General features: G+C 42.5%; 1 protein-coding gene across 1 annotated transcript in view; it reads left to right on the forward strand.

Annotated features, from left to right (window-relative positions):
- The window catches only part of f2 (coagulation factor II (thrombin)), an 87,520-nt gene that overhangs the window by 47,230 nt on the left and 18,061 nt on the right, over positions 1-22,229 (forward strand). Inside the window, exons 9-11 of the mRNA XM_072272209.1 lie at positions 13,646-13,769; positions 18,905-19,072; positions 21,964-22,137. Of these exons, the coding sequence (XP_072128310.1) occupies positions 13,646-13,769; positions 18,905-19,072; positions 21,964-22,137 (466 nt within the window). The remainder of the gene's footprint in view (positions 1-13,645; positions 13,770-18,904; positions 19,073-21,963; positions 22,138-22,229) is intronic.

A 22,229-nucleotide genomic window follows, 5' to 3' on the forward strand; every position in this document is an offset into this window, starting at 1 on the left:
TAGGTTTTATATTAATTTCTTACCAATTCAAATATTGCATTCCAGTGTCACTGGCTATTGGTCATGTGTCTGACCTTTAATACCTTTTTATTGGCTCTGCTCCAGGCCTGCATCCATTTATTGTCCTCTTCCTGGCAAGTGACAATCAGTAATTTGTGAGTCTTTGTTCTCAATCAACTTGAATCACGCAGGACAGGTACAAACCCCAACAGTCACAAACCTGCATGTTATATCCAACCAAAGAATACCTTACAAATAACTTCTTACTTGGAAATGATCCCTTGTTCAGCAGATTACCTGAGGCATCATTATTGTCTACTTTTAAACACTGAGTGAATTTAGCTCACAAAGTGGAGAACAGAGTCTCTTCATAAAATGGCAGTCTCCATATACTCCCCTATAAGAACAAAGGCAATTGACCTCTCTGCTTCCATTGTCCTTGAGTCATCCAAAATCACTGATCTGTAGATTGCAGTTCTTTCTGTCCAACAGATAAGAATCTGTACAATTGATAGACTTTGGAATATAATTTGTACAATTGCTTCAGTCAATCTTCCCAGGCCACTGTAGTCTTTCTGAGGTTGATGCGTGCTGACAGAGTTGTTTATAAAGCACTGGGATTACCATTGGCTTCTCTGAGACTGCTGCAGCATAGAGAGCCTGATGTTCTGGATGTATTTTAAAAAGGGTGATAATTAGTTATTGGTTTATTGTTGTCCCATTTATCATGATATAGTAAAAAGATTTCATTTCTGTGCCTTCCAAGCAGAATATTTCCATACATAAGTACATTGAGGTATTACAAAAAAAGGGGGAAAACAGATTGCAAACTGTAGTTTACAGTTATAGAAGAAGTGCCATGCAAGAAGACAAATAAAGTACAAGTGTTATGAGATTAGCTCACCTTGGAGTAGCAAGAGTGAGATCTGTGTGAGAGCAGGACCATTGAAAACAGCAAGCGTTGTTGTGTGTGAATTTCACTCAGGCCAATAAAAATAAGTGAGGTTTAAGTGGAGTGGTCATTGTAGGAGCAGCCATTGTTGGAGTGGGCAGATTTAGAGAGGGAAACTGATGCTTTGGCTCAAGAGGCTTCAACGAAAAGAGGCGGAAGCTAAGGTCCTGGAGGCCATTTTGGATCAGCCATTGTACAAGTGGATCAAGGTAGATGTCTAAGATCTGAAGATTTGGCTCGAGAGGCTTTGGCAAGGAGGCCCAAACAGCAGGTAAGAACAGGCAAAGGTTTGTTTTATATACAGTATATAGTACTTAGTGAAAAAAGCTGATGACCTGGAATCTGAGCTTTGAACATTATGATGCATCAGGGAAGGGGAGAATTATCTGAGCAATATGTTTTAGGAGGCAGTCACACCCATTAGTTTAACTAATTTAATTTTGGCCTGTAGCCAGGGACAAGAGGTGTGACTGTGAGTGAGACAGGTAGGAAGATCCAAGAGGTAGTAATGGAGGAGCGTCAGCCCTTGAACTTGCCCAACAGGTCTAAGATTGTTGCTCCCTGTGACCGTGAGAATACATGGCTGTAGGAAGGATGAGCATCTGAGCCACGTCAATGTTGTTCTGGGAACCATTCAAGAGGGAGTAGAGGAAGAAACTGTAGTTGTAATTGGCAATAGTATAGTCAGGGGAATAGACACATCTCTCTGTCACAAGGATCGAGAGAATCAAAGACTGTGTTTTCTATCTGGTGCCTGGGTTCAGGACATCTCATTTGACTTGGAGAGAAATTTGCAGTGGGAAGGGATAGATCCAGTTATCATGGCCCATGTGGGCACCAATAATGTAGGAAGAACAAGGAAAAAGGTTCAGCTGAGAGAATTTGAACAGCTAGGGACTAAATTAAAATGAAGAACCAAAAAGGGATTGTTATCTGAGTCACATGCAAATTGGCACAGTGTTAATAATATCAGAGAAATGTGTGGCTCAAAGATTGGGAAGGGAAAAGTGGGTTTGAATTTGTGGGACACTGACATCAGTTTTGAGGAAAGAGGTAGCTGCTACAATGGGATGGGCTCCAACTGAACCATCCTGGGACCAAGGTCCTGTTTGAATTGCATAATTAGGGCTGTGGATAGGGCTATAATTTAGGATGTTGGTTCTACAGTTGGAAAGTATGGATTAAGTAAATGGGAAGGAGAGTGAAGGAAAGGCTATGGAGTTCTCCAGAATAATGAGTAATGAATAATAAATGTTTAGAAAGGGATAAGAACTTAACCTCTAACAACATTGAGACAAAATTGAAAAGGGTGGTAAATACAGGACTGAAGGTGTTATATTTGAATGCATACTTCATAAGGTAAATGATCTTGTAGCCAGGTTAGAACTTAGCAGGTATGATGTTGAGGATATCAGAGTCATGGATAATGGAGGATCACAGCTAGGAGCTTAACATGCAAAGATACAATCCATATCAAAAGGATAGGCAGGTGGGCAGAGGGGGTGGACTGGCTTTGTCAGTAAAATATGAAATTATATTCTTAGAAAAAAGCGACATAGGATCAGAAGATGTAGAAATCTTGTGTGTATTGTTAAGAAACTGCAAGGATACAAAGAACCTAAAGGATTATATACAGGCCTCCAAACAGTAGCCAGAATGTAGGGTACAAATTACAACAGAAGACAGAAAGGGCATGTTAAAAGGGCAATGGTCAGTGGTCATGGGGAATTTCAATATGCAGGTAAGTGGGAAAATCAGGTTGGTGCTGGATCCCAAGAGAAGGAATTTGTAGAATGCCTATGAGATGACTTTTAGAGCAGCTTTTGGCCAAGACCACTGAGGACAACTTATCTTCACTTCCCCGCACTTTCCAATTTCCACAGAGATCGCTACCGCCATGATTTCCTTGTCCATTTTCTCTCCACACTGATCTCCTTCTCAGCACTTACGTCAGCAAGCAGCAGGAATGCTACACCTCCCCATTCATCTCCTTCCTCCCCACTATTTGGGACCCCAAATAATTCCTCCAGATGACTGCTGGTCTCTCAGGGTAATCTGCTGTATCTGGTGCTCCTGGTGCAGCATTCTCTACATTGGTGAGACCTGACGTAGATTGGCAGACTACTTTATTGAGCACCTTGCTCCATCCATAACAAGTAGGATTTTCCAATAGACAACTCTCTTAATTCCTCAGTTCATTCCCATTCCAATATATCAGTCCATGGATTCCTCCATTGCCAAGCTGAGGCTACTCTCAGGTAGAAGAAGCAACACCTCATATTCAGTCTGCATAGCCCCAACCCAATGGCATGAACATGGATTTTTCTAAAATAGTAATTTCTCCCCCTCCCCCTTCCCTCCAAGGGAAAACAAAGACTCCATAAAAGTACAAGAGAGGACATGCAATATAGCAAAAAGTAGTGGGAAGCAATGTTCCCTCTAATTTTTAGTAGTCAGTGTGCACAAAAATCTTATGTTGTGCAAATTTTTTCCTGTAACAAAAGTATGTATGCACTGAATGCACACATAGTCATAGTCATACTTTATTGATCTCGGGGGAAATTGGTTTTCGTTACAGTTGCACTATAAATAATAAATAGTAATAGAACCATAAATAGCTAAATAGTAATATGTAAATTTTGCCAGTAAATTATGAAATAAGTCCAGGACCAGCCTATTGGCTCAGGGTGTCTGACCCTCCAAGGGAGAAGTTGTAAAGTTTGATGGCCACAGGCAGGAATGACTTCCTATGACGCTCTGTGCTGCATCTCGGTGGAATGAGTCTCTGGCTGAATGTACTCCTGTGCCCACCCAGTACATTATGTAGTGGATGGGAGACATTGACCAAGATGGCATGCAACTTAGACAGCATCCTCTTTTCAGACACCACCGTGAGAGAGTCCAGTTCCATCCCCACAACATCACTGGCCTGAGTTTGTTGATTCTGTTGGTGTCTGCTACCCTCAGCCTGCTGCCCCAGCACACAACAGCAAACATGATAGCACTGGCCACCACAGACTCGTAGAACATCCTCAGCATCGTCCGGCAGATGTTAAAGGACCTCAGTCTCCTCAGGAAATAGAGACGGCTCTGACTCTTCTTGTAGACAGCCTCAGTGTTCTTTGACCAGTCCAGTTTATTGTCAATTCGTATCCCCAGGTATTTGTAATCCTCCACCATGTCCACACTGACCCCTTGGATGGAAACAGGGGTCACCTTAGCTCTCTTCAGGTCTACCACCAGCTCCTTAGTCTTTTTCACATTAAGCTGCAGATAATTCTGCTCACACCATGTGACAAAGTTTCCCACCGTAGCCCTGTACTCAGCCTCATCTCCCTTGCTGATGCATCCATCTATGGCAAAGTCATCCGAAAACTTCTGAAGATGACAAGACTCTGTGCAGCAGTTGAAGTCCGAGATGTAAATGGTGAAGAGAAAGGGAGACAAGACAGTCCCCTGTGGAGTCCCAGTGCTGCTGATCACTCTGTCAGACACACAGTCTTGCAAGCACACGTACATGGGACAGTTTATGTAGGTTTACAAAATATTTGACATAAAACTGCACAGAATAACAACAAAATAACATACATCTTTAAGTCACTCAGTTATTCTTTTCTCTCTCCTGTCTTTGGCATTTACCCATTCTTTGTAAACTCTATCTAGACTAATAGAACTTCCATCCAATTAATAGCTTTTGATTCTCATTAACATATCCAAATGACATTCACCTAAACAGTTTCTCAGCTTGTTTTTGAGTTGATTCATTAGGCTAAAACCTCTCTCACAGTCCGCACTAGACGCAAGAAAGGTCCCCCCAATGTCCATCAACTGTGCAAGGTCACAAATCTGTTCATTTTGAAGTACAAATGTCACCATTTTTTTAGATTATGAGGACACGCAGTCCTCTTTATTCTCATTTAGTAATGCATGCATTAAGAAATGGTACAATATTTCCTCCAGTGTGATATCACAACACAGGACAGACCAAGACTGAAAAAAACTAACAAAACCACATAATTATAACATATAATTACAACAGTGTAACAATACCATAACTTGATGAAGAAGTCCATGAGCACAGTAAAGTTCAAAATCTCTCAAATGTCCCACATCTCACGCAGACGGAGAGAAGGAAGAAAAACTCTCCCTGCCATACCCGGCCATGGTCCAACTCTGAGTCATCCGAAAACTTCGAGCTCTGATCAGCTCTCCGACACCGAGTACTGAGCGCCATCACTATCCGAACAATTCGACCTCCTTCTTGGTCGCCAACGGCAGGCAAAACCGGGGATTTTGAGGCCTACCCTCCAAAAGATTCCCGACCGTGCAGTAACAACAGCAGCGAACGAGCGTTTCAGAAATTTTTCCAGATGTTCCTCTGTGCTTTCACATCCGTCTCCATCAAATCAGAATTGTCCACGGCCCCTATTTAACAGATACAATATCATTTTTCACCGGAGGGCTGCGCACGCACAGCGCGCTGCTTCTCTTCTCCTCCCGCCCATTTGAGCAAAGTTTGAAATCAGTTTGGATTTAATTCTTTCTTGCACGGAAAATTTGAAATCATTAAACTGTCTAACTATTACAGTATTTTCAGCAAGAAATTCATGATATTTTAGACATAAGGCATTAACTTGTTAATTGCCAAATGCGAAGTCACAATCTGCAATTGCGGAGAAATCAAAAGCTGACCATTCTTGTACCTCATCTTCAGGAAACCTTCCTTCTAAATGAACACAAAGACTATTTATAAAAGTCAACAGCAAACTTGTATCTTCTGTGACGTTTTCTTCACGTTGCTGGCTTAGCAAAACTTTAACTTTGTCACTTCACAAAACATTGTCTCCCAGATACTGCTTTCTTATCTTGTTAATTTTGCCTCGCGCAAAATGAAGTGAATCAATCGGTGTCAGGCCACTCTTTGCAGAATCTTGCACAGTGCAGCCAGTTCATCAAAGACATCACTTAAAACCTGTAAAGCTACTTCGTATGTGATGTTTATCAATTTCTTGTGACAGTATTTAGCCACAGGGTCATTTGACTGATCTTTTTCAATAAAATCTTAGTAAGCTATCTACAGGATTTGAAACAGATCTTTGTAAATTTTACGATATGAACACTGTCTGCCAAAGATGGCTGCCGCCGTGATGCAGTTGTACAAACCGGAACAGGAAAGGTGAGGTGGCGTAAATTAGTGACGTGCATTGTGGTATTTGAAAAACCGAATAACTAGTTAACAGAAACATTTAGCTAAAAAGTTATTTTCAATAAGTATAATTATTAGTTACTACATTATTTTAGGTAACTAACCTTTTGTGCACACATTAATTTCCTTTGTGCACTGGTTGAAAAACGTGTGTGCGCGCGCACATGCGCACAGCTTAGAGGGAACATAGGTAGGAAGCTAGAGGATTGGGAGCTTTCTATAGCAACAGAAGGCAGCTAAAGAAGCAATAAAAAGGAAAAGATGAAATATGATGGTAAGCTAGTCAACAATATAAAAGAGAATGCCAAGAATGTTTTCAAATATATAAAGGGTAAAAGAAAAGCAGGAGTGGATATTAGGCCACTGGAAAATTATGGTGAAAAGATAATAATGCGAACAAAATTGGTGGACTAACTCAATAAGTATTTTGCCCCAGTCTCCAATGTGGAAGATACCAGCAGGATGCCATAAATTCAAGTACTGGGCAGAAGTGAGTGTAGTCACTATTACTAGGGAGAAGTTGCTTGGGAAGTTGAAAGATCTGAAGGTATATAAGTCACCTGGACCAGATTGCCTACATCCCAGCGTTCTGAACGAGGTAGCTGAAGAGCTTGTGGAGGTATTAGTGGTGATCTTTCAAGAATCACTGGATTCTGGAATGATTCCAGAGGATGGGAATATTGCAACTATCACTCCACTCTTTAAGAAGGGAGGGAGAGAAAAGATAGGAAATTATAAACTAGTTCGCCTGACTTCAGTGGCTGAGAAGATTTTGGAGTCCATTATTAAGGATGAGGTTTCGGGTTACCTGGAGGCACATGATAAAATAGGCCAAAGTGAGCATGGTTTCCTTAAAATGAAATCTTGCCTGACAAATCTGTTGGGATTCTTTGAGGAAATAACAGACAGAATAGACAAAGGAGAGTTAATGGATGTTTTTTTACTTGGATTTTCAAAAGGCCTCTGACAAGAAACTGCACATGAGGCTGCTTAACAAAATAAGAGCCCAAGGTATTACAGGAAAGATCCAAGTATGGAAAGAAGGTTGGCTGACTGTCAGAAGGCAAGGAGAGAGAATAAAGGGGGCCTTTTCTGGTTGGCTATCAGTGAAGCAGGGGTTGGTGTTGAGTCCACTACTTTTCATGTTACATAATAATGATCTGGATGACAGGATTGATAACTTTTTGGTCAAGTTGGTGGAGAGTCTATCTTGGGGAGACTACAGATAGATTTAGACTGATTAGGAGAATGGGCAAAGAAGTGACAAATTGAATACAGTGTAGATAAATGTATGGTCATGCTCTTCAGTAGAAGAATTAAAAGCATTGACTATTTTCTAAACCGGGATCAAATTCAAAAATCAGAGGTGCAAAGGGACTTGGGAACCCTTGTGCAGGATTCCCTGTAGGTTAACTTTCAGAATGAGTCAGTGATAAGGAAGGCAAATGCGATATTAGCATTCATTTCTAGAAGACTAGAATATAAAAGCAAGGATGTAATGCTAAGGTTTAATAAGATATTAGTCAGACCACACTTAAGAGTACTGTGAGCAGTTTGGGCTCCGTATCTAAAAATGTGCTGGCATTGGAGAGGGTCCAGAAGAGGTTTTCAAGAATGATCCCAGGAATGAAAGGGTTAATTTATGAGGAGTGTTTGATGGCTCAGTGCTTGTACTCACTGGAATTTAGAAAAATGAGGGGGCATCTCATTGAAGCCTACTGAATATTGAAAGGCCTCGACAGAGTGGACATGGAGAGGATGTTTCCAATAGTAGGAGACATGAGGAGCCATGGTGTGCAGCCTCAGAATAGAAGGATGTCCCTATAGAACAGAGATGAGGAGAGATTTCTTTAGCTAGATTGTGATGAATCTGTGGAATCCATTACCACAGACGTCTGTGAAGGCCAGGTTATTGGATATGTTTAAAATGGAGGTTGATAAGTTCCTGATTACTGAGGACGTCAAAGATTATAGAGAAAAGGCAGGAGAATGGAGTTGAGGGAAAATAAATCTTCCATGATCAAAGGGCAGAGCATATTTGATGGGCCAAATGGTCTAATTCTGCTCCTTTGTCTCATGACCTTATGGAAAGATCAAGACTGCTGTTGTATAAGAGGTCCATTGAGGACTCTTTTTACAGTGGGATAGAAGCTGCCCTTCAGCCTGGTACTGTATATGTTCTCAGGCTTTTTGTATCTTCTGCCTAATTGGTGGGGGAAGAAGAGAAAATTACTGGGCTGGGAGGGAACCTTGATTTTGCTGGCATCTTTTCCAAGGCAAAAGGGAGTGTAGATAGAGTGTAGAAGTGTAAGCATGTGAGAAATATAACTGGGTAATAGGAAGCAAACTGACACCTCCTATACAGTTTAAACACCGGTTAAAAAAGCCACCAGACTGCTTTGCAAATTAGAGTGTGCACTGCGTTCCGTCAGCTACTTAATCTCACCTTTGTCTCATGAATTAGTACCACAATCCACCTAGTATACCCTCATTCTACTGGGTTATTTCCCACTTTATATACAACTAGTTCAACACTGTCCTTCGCATAATGCTTCTTGAGACTGCTAGATTGACTCCCGCTCTTGACATTAATTTACCTGTTGATTACTGGGTTAGCACCAATTTTCTTCTTTATCTACACTTAAACCAATGGGTTAACTCCAACTCCCTTTATTGTTTACTCCAAGCTGCCACAATTCTCCCTTATACCTTTGGGTTACCTCGATTCTCAGTTTAATCTGTTTTTATGTGAGTGAAATAAATCTAATTCACTATTTAATCTATCTTCACACTAGATTAATTCATTGCTGGAATTGTTTAGTCTGCCCCTTGACTGACAGGCTAACTCCTGCTCTCAGCTTTATCTATACATAGGTAATTGTTTTATATCAAACTCTACTACTTAATCTCCCTTTAGACCGGTGGCTTAACTCCGACCCACGAGCTAATCTATGTTTATGTTGATGAATCAACTTCCATACTCTAAATAGTTGACGTTTAAACTGGTGAGTGAATTTTCCATTGTTACTTAATCTGCACTTCTGCTTGTTGGCTAACTCCTCATAAACAATCCTCATACATCTGGGTTAAAGCAAACTCTCACCTAATGTTTAAACAAATATGTTATTAACCATTTCCTGCTAAAGCTATTCTTAAATTGTAGCAGTAATGTCCACTCATTGCCTATCCTCTGAATAATCTACTTTTAGCCTGGTGGGTTCAATCCCATCTCTGACATTCCTGACTCTAAAACTAGTGATGTATTGGGCACTCATCATTTGATCTATCCTAGGTTAACCCCCCAACTCTCTACTTAAATTACCATAGAATACTGTATTTTATCCCACCTTCTGCAAAATCTACACTTAGACAGATAAAATAACATCCTCTGTCTGCTTAATCTGCCTTAATCCTAGTGAATTAGCTCTCTCCCCCTTTATCAATCTTAAGGCTAATGGGTTAACTCTCTGCAATGGGCTGGGTTGATCAGACCCTGAAGTCCCAAACAATCTGAGTGCCCAGGAGATGTGGTAATGAGCATACAAGCACCAAGTAACTCAAGCCTAATTTATTATCATAAAATAGAAAGCACACATAAACTACACAAAATACTACGTATTAAATTACAAAGATTTCCACAAAGATTTCTGGGCTCACAGTTCGCAATCTCCACTTGATTGTTGCTGTCGTCTGGGGACTTGATCATCGCTGTTGTCGGGGACTTGATCGTTGCTGTCATCAGGAGAACTCCGAGTTCCGAATCGTGAAAACACCCTGGATCCACCTGAAGCAGCGATGACCATGATTCAATAAGGGTCATTAACTCCACTGGGTGTTTTTTATAGACCACCCAATAGTAACAGGGACATCGAGGAGCAGATAGGGAGACAGATTTTGCAAAGGTGTAATAATAACAGAGTTGTCCTGGTGGTAGATTTTAATTTCCCAAATATTGATTGGCATCTCCTTAGAGTGAGGGGTTTAGATGGGGTGGAGCTTGTTAGGTGTGTTCAGTAAGGTTTCTTGACACAATATGTAGATACGCCTACAAGAGGAGAGGCTGTACTTGATCTGGTAATGGAAAATGAATCTGGTCAGGTGCCAGGTCTCTCAGTGGGAGAGCATTTTGGAGATAGTGATCACAATTCTATTTCCTTTACCATAGCATTAGAGAGGGATAGTAACAGACCAGTTAGGGAAATGTTTAATTGGAGTAAGGGGAAATATGAGGCTATTAGAAGCATAAATTGGAAATAGATGTTCTCAGGGAAATGTACGGAAGAAATGTGGCAAATGTTCAGGGGATATTTGCACAGTGTTCTGCACAGGTGCGTTCCAATGAGACAAGGAAAGGATGGTAGGGTACAGGAACTGTGGTGTACAAAGGTTGTTGTAAATCCAGTCAAGAAGAAAAGAAGAGCTTACAAAAGGTTCAAAAAACTAGGTAATGATAGAGATCTAGAAGATTATAAGGCTAGCATGAAGGAGCTTGAGAATGAAATTATGAGAGCCAGAAGGGACCATGAGAAGGCCTTGGCAGACAAGATTAAGGAAAACCCCAAGGCATTCTACAAGTATGTGAAGAACAAAAGGATAGGTGTGAGAGGATAGGACCAATCAAGTGTGGCAGTGGAAAAGTGTGTATGGAACTGAAGGAGACAGCAGAGGTATTCAATGAATACTTTGCTCAGTATCCACTGTGGAAAAGGATTTGGCGATTGTAGGGATGACTTGCAGTGGACTGAAAAGCTTAAGCATGTAGATATTAAGGAAGAGGATGTGCTGGAGCTTTTGGAAAGCATCAAGTTGGATAAGTCACCAGGACCAGATGAGATGTACCCCAGGTGACTGTGGGAAGCAAGGGAGGAGATTGCTGAGCCTCTGGCAATGATCTTTGCATTATCAACGAGGATGGGAGAGGTTCCAGAGGATTGAAGGTTGAGGATGTTGTTCCCTTATTCAAGAAAGGGAGTAGAGATAGTCCAGGAAATTATAGACCAGTGGGTCTTACTTCAGTGGTTGGTAAGTTGATGGAGAAGATCCTAAGAGGCAGGATTTATGAACATTTGGAGAGGCATAATATGATTAGGAATAGTCAGCATAGCTTTGTCAAAGGCAGGTCGTGCCTTATGAGCCTGACTGAATTTTTTGAGTATGTGACTAAACACATTGATGAAGGTAGAGCAGTAGATGTAGTGTATATGGATTTCAGCAAGGCATTTGATAAGGTGCCCCATGCAAAGCTTATTGAGAAAGTAAGGAAGCATGGGATCCAAGGGGACATTGCTTTGTGGACCCAGAACTGGCTTGCCCACAGAAGGCAAAGAGTGGTTGTAGACGGGTCATATTCTGCATGGTGGTCGGTGACCAGTGGTGTGCCTCAGGGATCTGTTCTGGGACCCTTACTCTTCGTGAATTTTATAAATGACGTGGATGAGGAAGCGGAGGGATGGGTTAGTAAGTTTGCTGATGACATAAAGGTTGGAGGTGTTGTGGATAGTGTGGAGGGCTGTCAGAGGTTAGAGCGAGACAACAGTAGGATGCAAAACTGGGCAGAGAAGTGGCAGATGGGGTTCAACCCAGATAAGTGTGAGGTGGTTCATTTTGGTAGGTCGAATATAATGGCAGAATATAATATTAATGGTAAGACGCTTGGCAGTGTGGAGGATCAGAGGAATCTTGGGGTCCAAGTCCATAGGACACTCAAAGCTGCTGTGCAGGTTGACTCTGCGGTTAAGAAGGCATACAGTGCATTGGCCTTCATCAACAGTGGGATTGAGTTTAAGAGCCGAGTGGTAATGTTGCAGCTATATAACATTACCTCTAGTCAGTACTGTGCTCAATTCTAGTCGCCTCACAACAGGAAGGAACCATAGAAAGGGTACAGAGGAGACTTACAAGGATGTTGCCTGGATTGGGGAGCATGCCTTATGACAATAGGTTGAGTGAACTTGGCCTTTTCTCCTTGGAGCGGCGGAGGATGAAAGGTGACCTGATAGAGATGTACAAGGTAATGAGAGGCATTGATCGCTGGATAGTCAGAGGCTTTTTCCCAGGGCTGAAATGACGAGCATGAGAGGGCATAATTTTAAGATGCTTGGAAGTAGGTACAGAGGAGATGTCAGGGGTAAGTTTTTTATGCAGAGGGTGGTGAGTGCATGGAATGGGCTGCTGGCGGCGGTGGTGGAGGCAGATACGATAGGGTCTTTTTAGAGACTCCTGGATAGCTACATGGAGCTTCGAAAAATCGAGGGCTATGGGTAACCCTAGGTAGTTCTAAGGTAAGGACATGTCCGGCACAACTTAGTGGGCCAAAGGGCCTGTATTGTGCTGTAGGTATTCTGTGTTTCCATGTTTCTATTCCTCTATCTACATGGTCCCAAGAATCAAGCGAAAGGTACCTCAATAAATTGGGGTTCAATCCACAAGCATAGTGAGACACACAGAGACTGACAAACTATTTGATCTTTTGTTCTCACGCCACTAACTCAACGTAGTTTCTTTCATTCAAACAACTCGAGATCATCGACAGACATCCTGATGCCACTGGTGCGTGAGGCCGGAAAGAATTCGGCCGCCGTCAGCAAACCTTTAACAAACCCCCAGTGTTTAACTCTTACAGGCACCTTACATGCCGTGAATTCACAAAGAGTTAAAATGTCACTCAGAATTGTTCAGGCTTTCATTTAATGTTTTTACAAAATTGAATACGGCACAACACAGTCTCTGATGAATCTATATTTAACTTCTGCCTTCGGTTTAAGACAACCAAAAATTGGTGTCTTATTTCTCTAATCTCTATTTAATCTACCCTTCGACGGGAGAAGGCAGGAAAATGAGATTGAGAAGGAGAAATAAATCAGTTATAATCAAAAGGTGACTCTGACTCAATTAGCCAAGTGGTCTCATTCTTCTCCTGTGTCTTATAGTCGCACACCCTTTGCTAAATCTATTTCTTAAACCGTGTTTAAGTTTAATCTGCCCTGACTGATGTGTTCACTCTCTATGTCTACTCTGAGACAATGAAATAGCTTCCTCCTACTGCTCAGTCTACTTAAACTTCCACTAATTACAGGAAATCTATTCTTGGACCAGTGTGTTAACTCCCACTCCCCACTTTCTTTCCCTCACTGGGATCTCTATCTCTCTCTCTGATCAAGTCAGCACAAAGAGAGCTAAGAAAAAGGCAAGGAAGAACTTGGCATTGACACAAGAGACTACTGGGGTCTGGAGCATAAAAGGAACTGCTGGAGGAACCCAGTGGGTCAGGAAGTCTCTGTGGAGACAAAGCAATAAGAGATATTTCGGGTCAAGACCCTGCTTCAGGAGTACCATCAACTTTTACTTTGCCTCCACAGAGGCCGCCTGACTTAGCATTGTCAAGAAACTGCCATATCCCTGGCATGCCTTGAGATTTGGTATAAGGGCTAGTTACATTTTGGCCTTGTAAATGCAGATGAACTCAAAGCCATTTTCATTGCCTACAGAATGTGGACTGAGACGAATGTTTGAGCGCCTAAACAAAAGAGATGATACTGAAATGGAATTGCTAGCATCCCTGGAAGGTCGGATTGTGAAAGGAGAAGAGGCTCAAATGGGAAGCTCCCCATGGTAAGTGAAGCCTTTCATTGTTGGTATCATCTACAAGTGGTCACTTATACGCTTTCTTTTGGAGGCAGAGTCTGCAGAAGTGGCACGTTAGTTAGGCTGGATGGGAGAAACACTGTTTCACGGCTTCAATGCCACCTGAATTCCATCCTAGCCTCCAGTGCTGTCTGTGTGAAGTTTTCATGTTCTTCCTGTGACAGGGTAGGTCTCTCCCACCTCCTGAGGATTCCTCCCAAGTTGGGATAGTAGGTTAGGTTGACCCCAAAGGTAGCTGAATGACAGAACTGAGGAGAATAGGTTATGGGAAATGAGTGGAGAATGGGGTTTCTCAGTGAGCTAGTTTAGACTCAGAGGGCCAAATGGCTTCCTACATCATAATAAATGAAGAAGAACTATTGAGTGAGTACTGACAAGTTGCTCTTCCTGTCATGTGCTGGGTTGCATTGATGATCCTGCAATTCAGCTCTACAAGTAAAACTGCCACTCATTTATATTCCGATGAGGGTCGGCAGTATTTTCTCATATTTGTCTCTTTTGATTAAAATTAGTGCTTGTACATAGGACATAGAGCACCACAGCACAGTACAGGCCCTTCAGACCACGGTTCTGTGCCGATCCTTTCACCTACTCTAAAGATCAATCTAACCTTTCCCTCCCACATTGCCCTCCATCTTTCTATCATCCTTTTTTACCTAAGAGTTTCTTAAATGTTTCTAGTGTATCTGCCACTACCTCCAACCCTGGTAGAACAACCTATGCACGCATTACATTCTGTGTCCGAGAGCCCACCTGTACTTTCCTCCAACTACTGTAGACTTATGCCCCCTAGTATTAGCCATTTCCAGCCCCAGCAAAAGTCTCTGGCTATCAATTTGATACTTGCCTCTTGTTATCTTGTACTTCTATCAAGTTACCCTTCAGGCTCCTTCGCTCCCAAGAGAAAAGCCTTAGCTCGCTGAATCTGTCTTCATAAGACGTGCTCTCTATTCCAGGCAGCATCCTGGTAAGTCTCTCTCTAAAGCTTTCACATCCTTCCCATAATAAGGTGACCAGAACAAAACACAATATTCCAAGTGTGGTCTAACCAGGGTTTTATAGAGCTGCAACGTTACCTCGAGGTTCTTGAGCTCAGTCCCACAACTAATGGGAGGTTTCGCTGGGCTGCAATCATCACGAGCTCTCACTTTTGACAGAGGCTCGGGGCCTCTCAGGACCTTTCGGTGGGCTTCAGTCACTGAAAGCATTCACTCGTGGGAGAGGCAGTGCAAGGTTTATAAAAGAGCTCGGGCCTTTCATGACTCTTTGCTGAGCTACAATCATTGCGGTTTATTACGCACTTGGCAAAGGCCAATCCAATAAAAAGAAGCAAGGTGTAAGCTGAGTGGCCATTGTGAGAGTGGGCCTGAGTTAGAGTGGTCAGGCTTCAGCTCAACAGGCTTAGACAAGAGGGGTCGAAGGCTCTAAGTAAGTTTCTAGTAATTATTTTTCTTTCTTTGTCTATTAGTACATTGCTAGAGCGGAGAGAATGGTTCCAGTGTTAGTGGTGTGTTCATCACGTGAGATGTGAAAACTCTGGGTGACCTCCAGGTCTTCCTGACAACGACATCTGCACAAAATGTATCGATCTGCAGCGCTTTAGAGACAGTGTTAGGAAACTAAAGCTGCAGCTGGATGACCTTTGGCTCCTATGGGAGAATGAGGAGATGATTGATAGGAACTACAGAGAGGTAGTTACCCCTAAGCTGCAGGGGGCAGTTAGCTGGATAACTGTCAGGCGAGGGAAAGGGAATAGGCAGCCAGTACAGGATACTCCATGTCAATACCATTCAACAAGAAGTATATCACTTTGGATACTGTTTGGGGGATCAACCTACCAAGGGGTAGCCAACATCGACTATATCTCTAGCACTGAGCCTGGCTCTGTAGTTCTCAGCTTTCCAGGTTGAACTCCATCTGCCATTTGTCCGCCCAACTCTGCATCCTGTCAATGATACGTTATAACCAATGATAACCTTTTAAACTATCTACAACTCCACCAACCTTCGTGTCATCTGAAAACATCCTGATACCAGTCACTGAACCCCATCTACAACCACCCCTGCCTTCATCAATGTGCTTTGTCACATTCTCAAAGAATTCAATCAGGCTCACGAGGCATTTCAAAGCCATGCTGACTATACCTAATCAGACTATGCCTCTCCAAACACTTGTAAATCCTGTCTCTAAGAATCCTCTCCAATAAAATGCCCATTACTGAAGTAAGACTCACTGGTTAATAACTTCTAGGGTTATCCCTGCTCCCTTTCTTGAATAAGGAATAACATTTGCCACTCTCCAATCCTCTGGCACTACTCCTGTGGCAAGTGAGAACAGAAAGATCATCGCCAAATGCACAGCAATCTCTTCCTTCAATTCTCATAGTAATCTGGCGTATATTTTGCCTAGCCTCAGGATTATCTATCCTAATGTTTTTCAAAAGTTCTGACACATCCTCTTTCTTAACATCAACATGTTCCAGCATATCAGCCTGTTTTACACTGTCCTCACATTCGTCACGGTCCCTTCACTGGTGAATACTGAAGCAAAGTATTCAGTAAGGACCCCTCCCCCACCACTACCTCCTTTGACTCCAGGCACGTGTTTTCTTGTCTATTCCTGATTGGTCCTAGCTTCACTCTAGATATCCTCCTGTTCTTCACAATGTGTAGAATACTTTGGGGTTTTCCTTAATCCTACTCTCCAGGGCCTTCTTATGTCCTCTTTTAGCTACCCCAACTCCATTTTTCAGTTCCTTTCTGGCTAACTCTCTAGAGCCTGTCTGACTCTTCTTTCTTAAACCTTAAGTAAGGTTCTTTCTTCTACCTGACTAGATGTTCCACATCTCTTGTCAACCATGGTTGATCTTACCATCACCTTACCTCATCTTACCATCACCTTACTTCACCTTACCATCCTCTCCCTGCCTCAATGGGACAAAACTATCCAGAACCGAATGCAAGTGCTCCCTAAACAATCTCCACATTTCTGTTGTGCATCTTCCTGAGTACATGTTCCCAATTTATATTCCCAAGCTCCTGCCTAATAGCATCATAATTCCCCCTCCCCCAGTTAAATACTTTTCCATACCAACTTCTCCTATCCCGGTCCAAGGCAAAGGACAGGGAGTTGTGGTCACTGTCTCCGAAATGCTCACCCAGCAAGAGATCTGACACCTTATCTGATGTGGTTTCAAAAGATGATAGTTTGCAATTTTAGGTAAGTCAGATTGGGAACAGCCTAATCATTACAGTGGAGACACAGGAGAGGCAGATTATGGAATCCGGCACAGAAAATAAACAGCAGAAAGAACTCAGTGGGTCAAGTAAACTCTAAATAGGCAGGGGGATGGATGACATTTCAAGTCGAGACCCAACTATTGTAGCAGGACTAAGAGTGTAAGGGGAAGTTAGCCAATGTATAGAAGTGAGAGGGAGGGGTGAGATAACACTGTTACTTGACAGCTATTGGTATTGGTTTTGGAACTGGTCAAGTATTGTCACATGTACCAGGATTCAGTAAAAAACATCTTGCATACTGTTCATATGGATCAAAATGTTCCACAGTGCACTAAGATCAAATAACGAAAATGAAATTAAAATGCGGAATAAAGTGCAAAAGCTACAGAGAAGTGGCAGTGCATGTGAATGATAAAGTGCAAGATCATACTAAGGTAGACTGTGAGGTCAAGAGTCCACCTTATTCAAAAAAAGGTCCATTCAAGAGTATGATAACAGCTGGATAGAAACTGGCCTTGAGCTTTTATGCTTTTATGCATTTGAATCTTGTGCCCGATTGGAGAGGGGAGAAGAAAGAGTGACTGGGGTTTGAGGCAGCAATAAGTAAACACAGATTCGATGAAGTGCTGGGTGGTGTTCACAACTCTCTGCGGTTTCTTGTGGTCATGGGCAAAGCAGTTGCCACACCAAGCTGTATAGGATGCTTTCTATGGTGCATTGACAGAAGTTGGAAAGGGTTGACTGAAACATGTCAAGTTTCTTTAGCAAACTGGTGGAACTGGATTGGGGGTGGGGAGTGGAGTGATGAACAGATGGAGCCAGATAGGGGAGGATAGCAGAGAGTATTGAGAACAACAGACTGGTAGGTGATAGATGGGGAGGAAGATTAGGCTGGTTAAACAGGGAGGGTGAGGGTAGAGGCAGGAGCTGGTAGATGATAGGTGGAACCAGAAAAGGGAGGTATGATAGCTATTTTGAAACAGGTAGGGGAAGCAAACATGGGGAGAACGGATAGAAATGATAAATAAAAGGAGGTATAACTTGGATGTTGTGTATGCGGAACTTGCGTGTTTTCCCTGTGACTGCAGGGTTTTCCTGCAAATGTTCCAGTTTGCCCCCTACATCCCAAAAAGGTGAGTGGGTTGGTGGGTTAATTGAACACAGTAAACTGTCCCTAGCTTGTGGGCGAGTGGGGGAATTCGGGAGGAGTTGTTGAAGATTTTGGGTAAATAAAATGAGATGAGTTTTAGTGTGTACTTGACTGTCAGCGTGGACGGGGAGGAGGTGGGGGGTTGCTGAAGGGCTCATTTCCATTCTTCATTTTTCCTGTGGTTCTATTATTTTACAACTGCTTCCCCACAGAGTGAAAAGACAGGACTTGTTAAGCCCACTAGTCGAATTTCTAAATTCCTCTGTCTGTGTTGATTATCAATGTTTGGCCAGGGAAGGTGGGCTTTCTCAATATTCCTGTGGCTGTTCTATATCTGTAATCCCAGGGAGTGAATGCTGTCAGGCAAACCCAGACCTGTCCATAGCTCACATTGCCCTATCTACTCCCTCCAGTTGAGAACCTCTAGGTCAAACTCAGAGGTGAGAACAACTGATATTTCTCCTCACCATCAAGATTCTTACTGAGATATGATAAATATAATCAAATACTGTGTAAGTACAAGTGCTTCCTAATTCTTCCCATTGCTCCTGAGTTTGCAACTTCTAAGGCCCAGTGAATAAGTGAATTTCTGATAACTATTTTGAAACAAATTTTGAGACCAATTTTCAAGTTTCACTGCATTTCTGAGTTAAGTTAGAGAACTTGCTCCAAGTCAGTTTGTAGTAAGTATTTCAGTCTCATCTTTTTTTTAGGCAAGTGATGCTATTCCAAATAAATCCTCAACAACTGATCTGTGGTGGAAGTATAGTGAGTGACCAGTGGATCATTACTGCAGCTCACTGTATTCTCTATCCCCCGTGGAACAAGAACTTCTCAGCAACGGATATTGTTGCCCGTCTTGGAAAACATGTTCGAGCTCAGTAAGTTCCAAATCTACAGAGTTCTAAATTGCCTTTAGTTGTGGGCACTAACAACATTCTGCGGCAAAAAGTAATTTCTTCTTGTTGTCCTGGTTCGTTTGACTGCTGACTAATGAATACGATAATGCAGGTGCTAATCGGTTCAATACGTTTATAAAATATTACCGTGTTAAAAAGATAATTGCAGATTGCAGTAGAACTCTGATAACCTGGCATCTGATTGTTCAGGAATCCTGATATCCCAGGCTCTGGAATAAGAGCTGGTATCTAGACCGGGGGCTGGTTCACAGCTGGAGCCAGGGTCTCAAGTCATAGTCATACTTTATTGATCCCGGGGGAAATTGGTTTTCCTTACAGTTGCACCATAAATAATTAAATAGTAATAAAACCATAAATAGTTAAATAGTAATATGTAAATTATGCCAGGAAATAAGTCCAGGACCAGCCTATTGGCTCAGGGTGTCTGACCCTCCAAGGGAGGAGTTGTAAAGTTTGATGGCTACAGGCAGGAATGACTTCCTATGACGCTCTGTGCTGCATTTCGGTGGAATGAGTCTCTGACTGAATGTACTCCTGTGCCCAACTAGTACATTATGTAGTGGATGGGAGACATTGACCAAGATGGCATGCAACTTGGACAGCATCCTCTTTTCAAACACCACCGTCAGAGAGTCCAGTTCCATCCCCACAACATCACTGGCCTTACGAATGAGTTTGTTGATTCTGTTGGTGTCTGCTACCCTCAGCCTGCTGCCCCAGCACACAACAACGAACATGATCGCACTGGCCACCACAGACTCGTAGAACATCGTCAGCATCATCCGGCAGATGTTAAAGGACCTCAGTCTCCTCAGGAAATAGAGATGGCTCTGACCTTTCTTGTAGACAGCCTCAGTGCTCTTTGACCAGTCCAGTTTATTGTCAATTCGTATCCCCAGGTATTTGTAATCCTCCACCATGTCCACACTGACCCCCTGGATGGAAACAGGGGTCACCGGTACCTTAGCTCTCTTCAGGTCTACCACCAGCTCCTTAGTCTTTTTCACATTAAGCTGCAGATAATTCTGCTCACACCATGTGACAAAGTTTCCTACCGTAGCCCTGTACTCAGCCTCATCTCCCTTGCTGAAGTACCTGTTCACCTCCCATTCCCCTTAAAATCACTGGGTTCACTGGAAAATTTATTAAACTACAGTCCGATGTGTAAGCAAAGTGAAATAAAAATGTGTCTTATTAGTCAGAGTAAGGTCCAGTAGTCTGGAAAATCTGCTAATCTAACACAACGAAGATTGTCCTACTGAATGAGTACTCCTATTGGCTGCAGAAGATTTGGGATCTTTCTGATGTTATGACAGTAACAACATAAAGCCAAATCTTTCTTTCTCCTTTCTCTGAACTGATTGTTGGTTAAAATGGATCTCTACAATATGCTGAGGTAAATGGAGTAGAAGCAGGGGTTTACTGTTGAGGGTGATGGTGGGGGAAGGGGGCAGATGGGGAAATACAAAATGGGGAGCCAATCACAAGGAGAGAGGCAGATGGAGAAGGATTAAACAGGGCTGGTTCCAGAACAGATTACTTCCACTCCTTGCTTCCCACCTCTCCAGCATTTTCATTGATCCAGGTAATTTCATAGCCCCCTCACTGACTCAATTTCCAGGAAAGGCCTTTCATTAAGCCTTAGGCTCTTTGTGAACATAATCATGACGCTGACCCCAGCAAAGGCACCTTAAGCATCCAGTCTATTTTACAGTCGCAGTTGCACAATTAAGAGACAAGCCATAAAGAGCCACACAATTGAGACAATGTATTCCTTTACATTACTCTGAATTTATTGTCTCAGTATTGAATGACATTTGAACGCTAAAATAATCAGACTGTTGGTGAGTGGGTTCTGTTCCGGTTTATATTTTTATTCATCAGAATTTAGCGCACATAGACTCATCCATAAGATATAATAAGGTTACAAATCATAGAGATTCAAAGATTCCAAGATTTGAATCTTTATAGCCACAGTTATAGTCCTTCCTGCCAGACCTTCCCCATACGGTCCTTCCAGGTGAGGCAACGCTCCCCCTGTGAATCTGCTGGGGTTGTCTATTTTATCTGGTGCTCTAGATTCAGCCTCTTCTGCATTGGTGAGACTCGTCATAAATTGTGGGATCACCTCGTCAAGCCCTCCACTCCATCCAGCAAAAGCGGAACTTCCCAGTGGCCCAACATTTTAATTCGATTCCCATTTCCATTTTGACATGCCAGTCCATGGCCTCCAGTTGTGCCATGATGTGGCCACCCTCAGAGTGGAGGAGTAGCACCTTATATTTTGTCTAGGTAGCCTCTAGGCATGAATATTGATTTCTCCTTCTGGTAAAAAAAAAACCCCTCCTTCTCCTTCTATTCTCAATTCTGGCCTCTTATCTCTTCTCACCTGCCCACCACCACTCCCTGGTGCCCTTCCTCATTCCATTTCTCCTTTGGTCCACTCTCCTCTTCTGACAAACTCCTTCATCTCCAGCCCTTTAGCTTTTCCACCCACCTGGCTACACCTCCCATCTTCTAGCTATCCCTCCTCCCAACCACCCCCACCTTTTTAATCATCTGTCTTCCTTTTTCCTGCCCAGCCCTGAAGAAGGGCCAAAATGTAAACTGTTTGTTCATTTCCATGGACATGGCCTGACCTGCTGAGTTCCTCCAGCATTTTGTAGGTGTTGCTTTAGATTTCCAGCATCTGCAGAGCTGCTTGTGGTTATCGTTTTTTAACAGTGCTATCTCTTAATTTTAATTTTGTTTTTCCATATTATTTCTCTGATGTCATGTTAAGTTTTCTCCTTTTCACTTTTTAATCGAATATGTTATTAATGTTTGCTGTTGCCGATTCCTCCATCTTTCAGGTATGAGCGCAACAGAGAGAAGATCGTCAAGCTTGACAAAATTATTGTTCACCCCTATTACAATTGGCAATCCAATCTTAACCGTGACATTGCATTGTTGCATATGACGATCCCTGTTTCTTTCTCTAATTATATATCACCCATCTGCCTACCATCAAAAGAAGTTGCCAGGAGGTTTGTATTCAGTGTTACTTGATATGATTACCAGTTTAATTGCGTTTTTTTATATGCATGCACAGATTGAAATAAGTGGGCTTCAATGTCTC

This window comes from Mobula birostris, chromosome 11 (assembly GCF_030028105.1).
Source record: "Mobula birostris isolate sMobBir1 chromosome 11, sMobBir1.hap1, whole genome shotgun sequence".
Taxonomy (NCBI): domain Eukaryota; kingdom Metazoa; phylum Chordata; class Chondrichthyes; order Myliobatiformes; family Myliobatidae; genus Mobula; species Mobula birostris.